This window comes from Mixophyes fleayi, chromosome 4 (genome assembly GCF_038048845.1).
Source record: "Mixophyes fleayi isolate aMixFle1 chromosome 4, aMixFle1.hap1, whole genome shotgun sequence".
Lineage (NCBI taxonomy): Eukaryota > Metazoa > Chordata > Amphibia > Anura > Limnodynastidae > Mixophyes > Mixophyes fleayi.
The window spans coordinates 183761588-183776071 of record NC_134405.1 but is presented as its reverse complement, the minus strand read 5'-3'; the positions used below and the strand labels follow the sequence as shown (position 1 = coordinate 183776071).

The 14484-nt window shown below is 38.1% G+C and overlaps 1 protein-coding gene across 1 annotated transcript in view; it reads left to right on the top strand.

Annotated features, from left to right (window-relative positions):
* CPED1 (cadherin like and PC-esterase domain containing 1) overlaps positions 1-14484 on the top strand; it is a 270907-nt gene that overhangs the window by 38602 nt on the left and 217821 nt on the right. The window contains exon 3 of the mRNA XM_075208962.1: positions 12857-12951. Coding sequence (XP_075065063.1) covers positions 12857-12951 — 95 coding nt within the window. The remainder of the gene's footprint in view (positions 1-12856; positions 12952-14484) is intronic.

Sequence of the window (14484 nt, the reverse complement as noted above, 5' to 3'; positions counted from 1 at the left end):
TTGGAGGAAACTCTGCACCAGGTCATTTGTTTTTAAAACAAGCTCAAACTTGTCTCAAATAACTCTCAAAAGTTTATTATCCAAATTAGTTGTCTATAATTTACATACTGTTCAAAGGAAGCATTTTAAAGATCTCTCTTCTTATTATTTAAGTGAGATTGTATTTTGGAAACATTAGAAGAACAGGATAAAAAATATGGTTTCCATTATTTTCTCTTTTATTTGCTTCCCATTATTGTAATATAAAATGTTATTGAAGGCTTGCATAAAATAGAGGAGAGCAAAGAATATTTATTGCTCATTCAATTTTATTCATTTGTTTTACTGTATTCTTAACTGATTATTCTATCTATAAGAGCAGTCTTTAATGGGTCTACAATGAGCAGCTTAGATCCAGCTATAAAAGTATCTTCTGGCTTCAGATGACTTAAATGTCTTTAGCTGTACCTGTCCTCCTGTAACTTTGTGAATCAGACAAGGCAAAGGTCAAGGCCAAGCAGCAGTAAATCGTAGTCAAGAATAGCTCAATGTCAGGACAAGTGGACATTATGCAAAGTCAAGAAGTGCAGACGAGGTCAGGATCAAGGTAACAGCAAGGAAATGTTTATGCAATTTTTTACTGCAAGGTAACTTGTTGCACATGAGAGACTGAAAGGTTTAAATAGCCAGTGAACTTCCTTGACTGGCCACTTGGAGAATACAGGTGCATATAATGAAATGACTCTACAAAGGACTCCAAGCCGGAATACAGCAGAGAGCTGATCTGTAACATTACTATCTGTAGACGTAGAGGCCACAGTTCAAACACTGAGTGATGAGGATATTACATTTTATAATATATTCGCTTTCAGCCATGTTTTTGCCTTGAACCATAGTGAACATATGTCAATTCCCTCCCCATCTCTTAATATGGGGTTGTGTGAAAACCTGAGTATCAGCTCAAGATTTGCATATCAAATGCTGTGAGTTATTTCCTGGAGAACGTTGACTCCGCCCAGAGAAAAGGTTTTGATATCATATAACAAGGCAGAAAAGCTCTTTTTCTTCCCTGCTTCCAACGTGAGAGGACATCCCTGATGGAAGCTGTAAGTTTAATGGAATGAAGGTCTGTGCATGTGAGAGGCCTGGAAGACCATTTATACTAGAGGCTGGCTAGTTATAAAAAGTGGATTATAATAGAGTTTGGATGGATTGAATGGAAAGTGGTTGAATCTGGATATATAGAGTTTTGTGATCATTTGTCTTTGGTTTGCAGATGTTAAAATATGGCTGAGATTAGGGAGTTTGTATAAATTGTATTAATAAAGTAGTGTATTTATAATACAGAAAGATATAATAGTTATAATGTTAACTGCTTGGTTGTTTTTTATAAGACAATGTTATGTTTGTAGTTTTGATGGAGATTGAAGATTAAAATGTAACTGTGTGTAATATATTTCTGTTTTGTGTTACATTGTGCAGGAATTTATATGGTAAAGTTTTGCATAGACTGTATTTGTTTTTAGCTGTTTGTATGTGATATTGTTAGTGTACTTAGAAAGTGACTTGAGATTAAGAGAGAAAATGAGAACATGATATTGGAAATTGTTAAGTGATTTGTACTAGATGGTCAATGGGCAGATGTTCAAATATAACTGAAAATGCAAGGGATAAGTTCAGTTTTGTTAGTTAATATGGCAATAAGATGATATACAATGTGTTTAGAGCAGGCTGAGTTTCAGACAGTAGATAAAATTGATTTTGATCTGTAAGTTTCCATGCTTGCAAGATGGCTGCCATTGAAACTAATATGATCATCATGACTAGACAAAATGGATCCTGTGTGAGGTAAATAATGTTTTTGCTGGGATACTAGAAGTTTCCACGTGAATGGAAGGTGCATAGTGAGTAATGGCTGAACAAATAGAAGGAATTTAAATATGTTTACATGTGAGGTACATGGTAGAAGTTTATAGTGTGAGATGTTGTGAAATGAATGGAAGAGTGAAATGTGTTTTGAATGCTTAAAATGGAGTCTGTTCCCCCACAGTCCCCCCCCACACACAATACAATCACACACCTTTAGACAATAGGTGAAGCACTTACGCTTTTGTATCATACCATTGTCCCATAGATTGTAAGCTTGCGAGCAGGGCCCCCTTACCTCTCTGTATGTATAACCCAGGATTGTCTTATTACTGTTTGTTCCCAATTGTTAAATGCTACGGAATCTGCTGGCGCTATATAAATAAATGATGATGATGATGATGCTGATTCACACGCACCTTTACACCACACATTGGCTGATCAAAACACACACGATAACTTGCATATTTATAAAACAGGCAATGAATGTAATGTATTGTATGAACATCTATGCTATACCACCCATGTTAATAGAGCATACAAAACCTGTTGAGTTTATATAGCATACTCTGTATACTGTTTTATAATTAGAATATTAATTAAGAATACAAAACATTTTAAAATAAACTACATTTTGTGTACAGTTTTTTTTATTGAAGATAATAAGCATAAGTAATTATTAGTTAAATTTGTCCTGTGAATTTAAGGGAAAATAAGAACTATATTTCTTAGGTTAAAGCAGAACTACCTTTGTGAGGAGTTTGTTGAATGTAATAGTCATAAATAACGTTATTAAATGATTTTCAACACATTTGCCAGACAATTAGAACCAATATATAAGGAGCAAAAAGTTGTTAAAAATGTAAAGGAATTAGTGTATCAAAAGGGTAAGACAAAGGCTGGTATGTGACTGTTGTATCCTGAGGCAATAATAAAAACAACTCTGCTTTATCATGTATATACATGGCTGAAATAAAGAACAGCAGGGGTTTCACTAGGAAGATTGCCTGAATAATAAAAATGTAAATACACATTTTCGTACTTGTCATGCACACCAAAAATGGTGTGACTGCATCCATATAAAGACATTTGCATATGCCTGACTTGTGCATCCCTGCATATGGAGAGGCAGTGTGGAGTAGGGAAAGGACATGCATGTGTAGGCCGAGTACAGTAAAGGTGTGTTGGTGTAATTGATATATAGTTAGAGGTGGACACATCTGTAGATACGTTTGTCAGGAGCCATATCTGTTGCAGGTGTTCTACTCGTGGAGCATAAATCTGTGCTGATGACGATTATGAACAGGGCCGCCATCAGAAATCGTGGGGCCCAGTACAATGAAGCAGGAAGGGCCCCCCCCATATGACCCACACCCCCCATGACGCCGCCCAATGACCCCCCCCCCATGAACCAGGGCCATCTTTCCAACTGGGCATGATGGGCAGGTGCCTGGGGGCCCAGGGGGAAAGGGGGCCCAAGGCAATGAAAAAAAAAATCCTGTAGAAAAAAAAATAAAAAAAATAAATAAATTACCTTTTGTGGTCACGATCCAGCTCCCTCCCTGGTCCTCTCTTCCATGAAGGGGGTCAGACTTAGGCGATTGAAAGGTAAGTTAAGGGTGGCCCTAATTATATATATATATATATATATATATATATATATACACACACATATAATCACTTTTTTTTTACATAAAATATATATATATATAAATAAATATATATATATATATATATATATATATATATATATATATATAATATTTTATGTAAAAAAAAGTGATTATGTGTGTGTATATATATATATATATATATATATATGCGTTCCACCAACCAGAAGTTCGGCATTTGGAACTTCCTGTTGGTGGATGCGTTCCACTGCTGAAGCGTCTTCGCTGCTGTCTTCAGTCTGGCTGTCACAGTGACAGCCAGGCTGAAGATAGCGGGCCCCCTGGTTAGAGTGTGCCGCCGGGCCCGGTACACGGGTACCCCCTGTACCCCCCTGATGGCGGCCCTGATTATGACTAGCACAAACCTTTGCAGTATAAAAAAAAGTTATAAAAAAAAAGACACATCCTTCAACCCAAAGATGATCCAAGCACATGCTCACTTAGCTTCAACTAGTTGCGGCAATGGCGGAGAGGGGTGGGGCCAGCAGCACCATGAATGAACACCAAAGCAAGTTTCATTCTATTACTGTAAAATGAATGACTGTTTCATTTAACAATTCTCTAAGAACAAAGCTCTTATATTTTGAAGTGCCTTGATAACCTAAGTGTGTGTATATGTTTTTTTGGGTTGCTTCCTTCCTGGATTTGGCTGTGTCTTTGTTGCCAAAGTATTCCCTTCAGGACTCATAATTGTTGAGTTTCTCTACAATTGTTGCCTTGTTTCTCTCACTACATTTGTAGCTTTGATAAATGTATTCTTTTCCTCTGTATAGATGTCCATCAACTCCAATTATGACAAGTGGGATGCTACTTTCTGCAAGCAAATACCTCTTCCACTGTCTGTTGCAGATGTTAATGGTTATATGCTTACTGTTTGACCAATCTCTGGGTTTCCTTGGCTCCTTTATCATAGTGTGTCTTTGCTCTAAGTTGTTTCTGTGTAATCTGTTTGTCATGAATATGGCCTAGTCAAGATTTAAAAGTATAAATATATAAGTGATTATTCCCAATGATGAGTTGTTTGTATCTTGTCAAGTCACTGGAAAGTTAAGGGTTAAATACAAAATTACATTTTAAAAGTTTGATGAGTGTATCCATTTGGATACATTTGGTATTCCTTGCAGTGTCTGTCCCATACAGATTAGTTGGGTGTTTCTATTTCAGAGACTTGCTGCCTCACAAGGTCACAGATTAAAGCAACATATCAAGATAAGGGTTATAGGCAGGCAACAAATGGGGGCTTCAAAAGGACAATGATACTAGCAAGTCCAATCCTCATGAATTCATACGCTAACATATACATGTTTATTATACATACTTGCATAGATCTCTATAGAAATTTATCAGAAGTGGGATAAGGTCCACGACATATGTCAAACTTACCTGCTAGCCCCTAGGGAACCTGCAGTATGTGAGTAAATGTTCCTAAATCAAGGGTTTAATATTGTTATATTTCATGTGCACCTGTGCAGGAATTCATGACATGTTGAATGTAACATTATATCTCTAGAATGTACCAAAGAAAAGACATGTTATTTATAAGAAATCCTGAGTGTGTTGAAAAGCTTTAAAGGATATAATTAGCACATTGACAAATGTGGTGTGGGGATCTCACAAGGAGGGATTTAGGGGGTAGAAACCAGGGTGTTTAAAAATAGGGGATTAATGTTAGACATTGTCAGTATTTTGTGTGGGTCAATTTGATTGAGGAACTGTCTGAATTCTTGCCATCCTCAAGGAGCATCTTCCATGAAATTATGCTTTATGTTTATATGCTTGTTTATCAATGTTTTACATTATTATACTGTGTGTCATTTTTTTCAGACTCTATGCAGCCCCACAATTGGGGTAAATTCTTAACCAGCTGGGTAGAGACATGAAAAAAAAGCTGACGCCAGTGAGTAAGATAGTGTGAGAGTAGCTAGGTGTTTTATTATCCAGGTTTGTGCTTACCTTTTCCCAGAGAGCGTTCGGAAGGTCCCGGTGTTGCATACTCATGGATTAGCCCATCAGGACAATGGGTGGCTCCCCTGTGACTGTTCTCTACTACCAAGATAGTAGATGCAGAAAGTCGGTATTTGGATTTGAAAAGCACATTGAGGCGTGTCATCAAATGTATCCTGAGGGAGACCTGAGTAACTCATGTCTAACATCATAAGTCAATTAAGCAATCACAGAGGAAGCAACATGCTGTTGCATCGCTAAGTCTGGAACACAGTCTGCGATATGGAGCCGGAACTCTCCCCTCCAAAAGGATACCTGTTCAAGATAAGATTTAGCTAGAGGAACTCTCTTAGGTTGTTAGTTTAGGTCCTTATTCTGTTTTCAATCGCAGTACTCTTACAGAGCCCTCTAGAAGGAAAGGTTGGCAACTTGAAAAATCTTGTGTGTGGAGCCTGTACTAAATATTTATACAATGATTTTATGGAGGCCTTTTCTATAAGATGTGTCCCTAAGGAAAATAGTCCAGCAGACCAATTCAAGGAATTACTGAATTGGATGAGAAAGAACTTTGTGTCAAAAGTACTGCGGACAACCCAAGGATTTAAAATTATGAGATCTCACATGGGCTTAGACTGAGTTAAAGTACAGGAATTACCTTCAGAAGAATCTATTGAGTCATTGGGACAAGCCCATCAGATACTGATGAAGGGGAAGCAAAAGAGAATTCTAGGGTTTATAATCCTGTAGTAGATTAATTAATTATGCAAAAGAAAAAATAGTCTGGCCCTCTTACATATACATAAATAGGAGAATTTTGTGCACAATCTATATTGGGATAAGCTCTTATGCCCACATCAAGGCATCTCCTGTATCTTTTCTTTTGTTTACACAAGTTCAGTGGTCTTAAAATTGTCCTGGCTGCACTTTTTCAAATGATTTTATTCACTTGTACACATTTCATTAATTTAAAGAAGTGAGCATTGGTTTAATTGATCTCTAATTAGTTATACATATCAATAAGTATATTGGAATACAGGAGTCAATTATGTAATCTTTCTTGCTGAATGACTTCTTTGGGGTGAAACCACATAAATGCAGGGTGTTCATAGTGCATAGAGATATTAAAGAATTGCTGAAAGAACAAAGAGATCAGTTGGAGAAACAACAATCTATTAGGTGAAGATTGGACAATATATATTCCTTTCAGTGGAGTGAGACTAATAAATGGAATTTAGTACCTAAAGTGGATTCTGCAGTAGCGCACTTATCCACAACAACTGCTATACCTAAGAGATTGAGGTTCATTTAATGAACCATTAAATGGTTCATTTTATTCCTTTGGATAGGAAAAGTGCTTTAAAATTTGCACGGTTCTACAGGTACTCCAATTAAAGTAGGTGTAGCCATGACTTCCACCTCCACAGTATTCAGAATCTGGATGGACAATCTATATGATGACATTTAAGAAAAAGTGAGTAGCCAATACTTGCTGAATACTTTGGAGATGATGAGGAAAGGAATTGAGTTTCTATGTCAGTCCTCGCTGGATACTGGGACACTTTTAGCTAGAAGTGTGGCAACCACAGTGGTGGCCAGAAGAGCCCTCTGGCTGCATTCATGGACAGCAGACCAGCAGTCTAAGAACTGCTTAACATCACTGCCCTTTGAAGTTGGCTGGCTGTTTTATAAAGAACTGGATATTATGATTCAAAAAGGAACAGAGAGAAAATTAGATCAGTAACCTATGAATATTAAAAATCGTTTTCTGTTTTTTCCTCAAGGCACCACTTTAAGGAAGCTAGAAATTATCATTCGGACAAAAAGTATACCAGATAGTTTGTGGTCAATCCATCCAAGCAGCTCTTTAGTTCCTTTGAGGGAAGGAAGGAGACAACAAGGAAATCCACAATGGCTATAGATGTATCCAGTCTCCAACAAACCTGGTGTTTGGCAGGATTTCAAGGTATGTGGAGACGTGGAACTTTACTACAAAGGCCTGCTGGTAAGCAAGGGGTACAGAATAGAATTCTACAAGGTACCCAAGAGAAATGTTTTGTAAGATCAGAGAGCCCACAATCTCTCTGGTACAAAAGAAGGCATTATAAAGCAGTCTACAAATACTGTTGAAAAAATAAGTAAATTGTCCAGTACCTACTAATCAGACGATAACAGGCTTTTACTACAAAATATTTATGGTAGAGAAACAGTCTGTATTCTGAGGAGACTTAACCAGTTCCTAAAAACAAAGGATCTCTGCAGTGTGTAAGCTCCATTCTCAGAGCAGAATAAGAAGATTTCCTGACATACATAGATTTACAGATGCTTATCTTCACATTTCAATTGTACCACAACATTATGGTTCAGTGTACAGTGCCAGAATGAAGACACTCAAGATAGTTGTGCTTTTGGCTCAATCATAAACTTCATCAAGAGCCAGCTTGTGCCATCCCAACAGATGGAATTCTTAGATTTACAGATAGATATAGCAAGAGACAAAGCAATAATCCAAAAGATTCCACGACGTTCTTATCTAATGCAATCTCAACAGAGGTCTTCTGTGAAGTAATGTCTCAGATACTTAGAATACAGTAACAGATTCAAGCTCCAAAGTATGGGGAGCTCATCTGAACACAAAAGTAATAAAAGGTGTATTGAGTCAGAAGGAAAAGAGACTACATGCAAATATTCTGGAGACAAGAGCAGTGTGCGGTGCAAACAATGTTTTATGCTACAGACATTTTTTCTTGTGACACAGACATTTAAGAATTTTGTCAGTTTCAGGCACCATCCCTGTGTTTCTGCTTCTGCACAGGGACAAACGCCTGTCTGCAATGACGCATCCTCGTCTGGTTGCTTGGCAACTAGACACACTATTCCCTTCAGCCCGAGAGAGGCAATGGGACACTACTCCTGGACCCGGCGACTGCTGCTTACGTCACTGCCGCCGGTAATTACGTGGACCCCATGTCTCTATAGGCAGCTGCCAGAGTATTGGGTCCCCATGCTCCAGCGCTTCCTTGTATTGCTTCCCAGCATCCAGACTGATTACTGTGTTCAACCTCAGCTTCCTTCTGGCTTTGCTCCTCGTTATCCCTATTGGCTTGGTTATTTGATCCCTGTGTCTTACTTCGGCTGCCTGACTACCCATTTGACTCCCTTCTGTACTTCCACATCTGCACGGATTTCACTCAGCTTAGCTGACCACCCTATTGGATCATCCTTATGTACTTACCTGCCTGCGTGGCTTCAACCCAGATTGAAGACAAATATACCTGCGCATATACCCACTAGAAAACAGCTATAGGGATGAAAAATCAAATGACCGGCATAAGTAAACATAAAATATTTAATTCAAGTATATAAAAGATATAAGTATATCATTCAATAACAATCATATAGACAAATCATCAGTATGACTTGGTATATAAAATTGAAAACCACCTATGGCAATGGCGGTGATAAACAAGACAGAGTAATATCGTAATAAAAACAATGAGATGTCTCATATAATCCAATACATATGTTGATATATTTAGGTAATCCAGCCCTATATAGCACCTCAAAGCGCCAATTTATTGCTAGGGAATATAGTTCTCTCCAGGATCCAGAGTGGTAAATAATATAGGAGGTACCTGTATCAATAAATAGATCAGTCTCAAGCCTCGCCGGGTATTCCGCTGGACACATTCTGCAAAAGCGATAATAAGGTATTCACCAATCTTGTGTAGGAGTTGCAGATAGTAGTCACGATGAAATGCGGTAACATGTCTTCTGGGACTTGCTGACATTGCTAATCGATTTGCGCATACCACTGTTGTGTTGATAATAGTGAACATGGCTTGAAAGTCACTGATTGACAATGCTGTAGATGAAAAGCTCCAAGTGCTCTTTCTCTGATATTATATAGTTAAGCTAGGTACACACTACAGAAAATATCTCCAGATGTGATATCGTTAGCGATTTTACCAACGACTGAAAGTCCTGATCAGCATGCCGATTCATATGTACCCACTTACGCAATTTTACACGATTTCAGATCTGTGCTCTTCATCTGTCATAACTATAGGATGAAAAGATTGTGACTCTGTAACCTTTTTGCAGATCTCCCTACACTATTGGTCATGAGTGCGTACACATGTCAGAATTTTACAGTTTATAGAGATTTTTACTCTGGTTATAAAATCAAATGAAATGATATGAAGTGCTTTGGTATGATAAAACATGTTTGTTGGGGGATTCACACTAATGCGATATTGGACCTAACGGTCGTTTATCGTGTGATTAACACGATAATTGGGTGAAAAACCTGTAGTGTGTACCCAGTTCTACATCTTTTGTTTACATTATAGAATCTCAGGACTGAATGCATTTTTACTAATACCCTTATTTCTTGAATGGTTTTATTATGTTGTTATTGTCATGCCTTAGTGTCTGGTAGTCATTTTAGCTTGTCCAGAGACATCTGACAGATTTGGTAGATAATTTACAAATCCTCAAAGGCTTTGAACAACTTGTACATTGTCAGGCTTGGGCATGTGTGGATTGGCTCTTACTTTCTCTAGATTGGACTCAAAACTGTTATCAGGTGTCCAATGTATGTTTCAGTTGCAACCGCAGTTTTGTTATGTTTAACTTTCTTTTAATAAAAATCTGATTAGACTGAGAATGTGGTTAGCCATGTAGTCAGCCTTTGTGATTGAGATTCCACAACAATACACCATTTTATCATCTCCGATAACCACCAAACCTTCATGCTGTCTGTATTGTAATTCTTCCGTAGCTGTGGCTATTCCAAGTGGCATGTGTAAACACTGATAACTACCAAACGTCCGACAATTGGTAAAGTTGCTGTTATCCTGTCCAGTTTGATTTGCCAGAAGCCTGACACTAACAACACTTTTGCTTTCGATAGATTAGAAAGAATCTCTTCTATTGTGGACATTTGATGACGCAAATGGTTTAGTGCCTCGTTAATGTCCACGCACATCTACAATTAGCCTGTTTCCTTAATTTTTACAATGCTGCTGTTTCAGTCTCACGGTTTCGTAACTTTTGCTAGGATAACTCATTTTTCTAATTAGTTTATTTTAATCTTTAACCTTTAGTTGTGCTTTCAGAGGGACTGCCACTTGCATGGTTGATGTTGAACTGACCTGACTGTGTAGTCATTGGACTAGATCCCTATATGTTTCCAATATTGTTTCATATATCAGGGAAGTCATTTCAGCTGCACTCAGTCCTGTTGTTAAATTAGAACAGTCTTTTTAACATAATGGGAGAAGCCCCATTTTCTTTCAGGTATCTGAAGTGGTTTTTGTGCACCTTTTACAACCTGAAAGGTGATCAGTATGTTTTGTTCATGTATGTACAATTTATTGTACATTGCGGCATTATTATACTTTATGTATATTACACTGACATAATACACAGCACTTTAATGTTTACTTATTCACATTAGTCCATGCTCCTCATTAGAACTTACATCCTCACTCATACACAAAGACTAGTGTCAATTTCATCCAAAATCAATTAACCTACTACTATGTTTTTGGACTGTGGGAGAAAACCTAGGTGACCACTGGGAGGAAATACAGATTACACACTGCTACGCCTGGTCAGTAAGGAACCCATCATCATCATCATCATCATTTATTTATATAGCGCCAGCAAATTCCGTAGCGCTTTACAATTGGAAACAAACATTAATAAGACAATACTGGGTAATACATACAGACAGAGAGGTAAGAGAACCCTGCTCGAAAGCTTACAATCTATAGGACAATGGGAGTTAGAAACACAAGGGCATGTGCTAGTCATGCATGCCAGCAATGCTAATCACTGTGCCATTAGGCCACCCCATTGTATACCACCTCAGTTTCACTTTGCTTACTTTATATGTCAGATTTGTATCCTTAGTTATTCAACCATAAGGTAACAGGTGTCTAGGTGGCTAAGCAGTTATATATGTGTGCCTGCCTTTGTTCAGGGATAGTGGCACACACAGTTGTCAATGTGTAGTATTTACTGCATACTTGCCAATTTATGACAAGTATGATCTGGGAGCCTGCCGGGGAAGGTGGGCGTGCAGCGGGGCTCTGGAGATAGCGTAATTTTGTCCCCGCCCCCGTGATGTAATGACGCAAAACGCATCATTTTACAGCGGGGACGGGGCCAAATGCCGCGATTCCCGGTGAATCGCGGTGTTTTGGACCTAATTCGGGAGATTGCCACACTCTCCCGGGAGCCCGTGAGACTCACGCGACATTCCGGGAGAGTTGGCAAGTATGATTTACTGATACAACTATGATACTACCATGGTGAACACTGATCCGTCTGCGCTTTTATTGTTATCCTCCTCAACTATGTGTATCTTACTACTTTGCCCCCCTCCCCCCATTATGCTAATCAGACCCATGCTAAATTGGACTGGGGTTGTTCCTGGCACCCCTGGGGTGGTGGGTGCCAGGCTAATGCTACTTGCAAAAGTAGGGTGGCGTGTCTGGTGTGTCAAATGTTTGTAATATAGGTGAAAGAAAGTGTCTTCTCAGGTCTAGAGCTTTCTATTGATCTGTGTGGTCACCCTTCTCGTGTGCAACGGTAGCATGCACTGGGACCTGTGCCTCCTCTGTTTAATGTATTTCAGTGCCTGTTCAAACTATATTTAAGAATTATAGAGTGACACAATGCTGTTTTGGTTTAATAATTGTTAACCTTCCATATTTTTCAGTGAATTTCCCATGTCTTTATGATTAGTGCCTAGTAATGTCCATATTTTTTAAAAATTTGACCAAAAGTACAGTACCATCAGGGGAGGGCTGGAAAAGTTCAGCTCGGGGGGCAAGACTCAACTCAGCAGCCTATTTTAAAGGACAAAGAGTGCTGGTGGCCCATTGACCCAGTCCAAGATGGCTCTCTATGGGACCAGCCCAGCCTGCCCCTGAGTGCCATGCATCTTATTCTGCATGTACCATACAATTTACATTTTTTATTTTGTTCTGTTTTATTATTTCCCGCTTGAGCTATACTATGCATGACAACCTTACATACACCCACGCAGCAGCAAATTGTCCCAAGAAATGATATTTAAATAGTATATTTACCAACTCTTTGCTAAGGAAGTGTCACTGTCAGTACATTTTTGTGGTGCTCAAAGTTAAAGTCTTGGGGGAGTTTACTGAATGATTATGTGAGTAGTGCCTGGAGAAGAATGCTGACATAGAAACTATAAATTATACATTTCTTTTGGGTTTTTTTGTTTTGTTTTCTGTTTTAAACTTTTTTCTTAAGTCACTTTTATGTGATGAGATGGCATGTGTCTGCAAAGTTGTCTAACATTTACATCTTTGTACAGTCTTATTGTAAATAGTATTCTAACAGGTTTTCCTTCCTGTTTTAAGGCAGAGATGTCCTGATTTACATTTCTTCAAATAAAAGTGTAGATGCCCGCTGCAAAGAAATGAGAGAACTTGCTGAATTACCACAACTGGGGATGGTAAGTAAAAATATTTATATGTAGATTTGGTGAAAAACAAATCTTTCTGTCTTTATTTGTTTTTACTCTACTTGTATAGTGAAGAGTTTATTGTTGCCTTTGTATTCCCTTCACCTGTTCAAGTGCACTGTACAAGTGGAGAAACTTTCCAACAGAATGTCCACATTTAGTTCTGACAATGACTAGTAATAATAATAAAATAATGTCTAATGACTGAAAAATGAAATTGCACTAAGTAGAGTGTTATCAATTAAATAAATACACACAACGCATAGAGTGATATAAAATACAAAGTAGTTTTAATTAGTCTTCAGTTTAAAGACAGTTTACCAACATTGAAAAGCCTATTCTCCGTTGCTCCAGTTCTGGATGGAATGTCTTATTCTGGTTGAGAAGAAATCCAGCAGAGAATTTACCAGGTAAGTAATGCAAGCTATTACTGGGCATTAAGATATCTCAACAGAGTCTGAAGTTTTGTGTAACAAAGAATCATACAGTTATATTTATTACCTTGGCTCTGTCTATATACAAACTCTTGTTAAGCTGGGTACACACTACACGGTTTTCGTCCAATAATCTGCTCAATCAGCCGACATATGACCGCTCGTTCAAAAGTCGGGTCAGTGTGTGCAGTGACACGATGGTCGAAATTCTGCCCAAATGGAAGACTGTCGCCTTATTTGGTTGGTCGTACCATTTAATATTTTCGTTCCAATCTCGTTTCCGTTGTGTAGTGTGTATAAACTTCCGACCGATCCACAACAGTGAGTACGAAATTACAGTCATTGCTCACGACAACATGGCTGTAAAAAGTCACTAAAGGGACGTCCGCTCTTCCCTTTATCGTCCTAAACAAGGCAGTCCATGGACTTAGCGATCAGACCATCGATCGCATGTAAAATCGCTCGGCATAAAAAGTTGGTTGAAATTTCTGTAGTGTGTACCCAGCTTTATTTAGCAGTGGCCAAAGATCCAATCAGAATGGAAATAATAAATTGTCTTATCTTTCTTTTATTGCATTGTTTTTATAAACATGAGACTACAAGTATGCACTAGTATGATGATATTTTAGCTGGTCAAAACTAGTCAAACCAGTTACTATATAATGTTTCTGCATAATTAATTAACATAGATTGACCTCACATACTACAGACTAAGCTATCCTAGTACTCAAATCCTGTAGTTCTTAAAATAACTGTTAGATATAACATATGCCTGTTTTGTCCTTTGAAATTGCACTACCACGTACAATTTACATGTTACTAACCTCCTTCCTCCATTAGTCAGAGCACTGGTGGCTACTCAATATCATCGTCATCATTTATTTATATAGCGCCACTAATTCTGCAGCGCTGTACAGAGAACTCATTCACATCAGTCCCAGCCCCATTGGAGATTACAGTCTAAATTCCCTACTATAGACACACACTCACACACAGACAGACAGAGAGGGAGACAGACAGACAAAGAGGGAGAGACTAGGATCAATTTTTTTTTTTTATTGCAGCCAATTAACCTACCAGTATGTTTTTT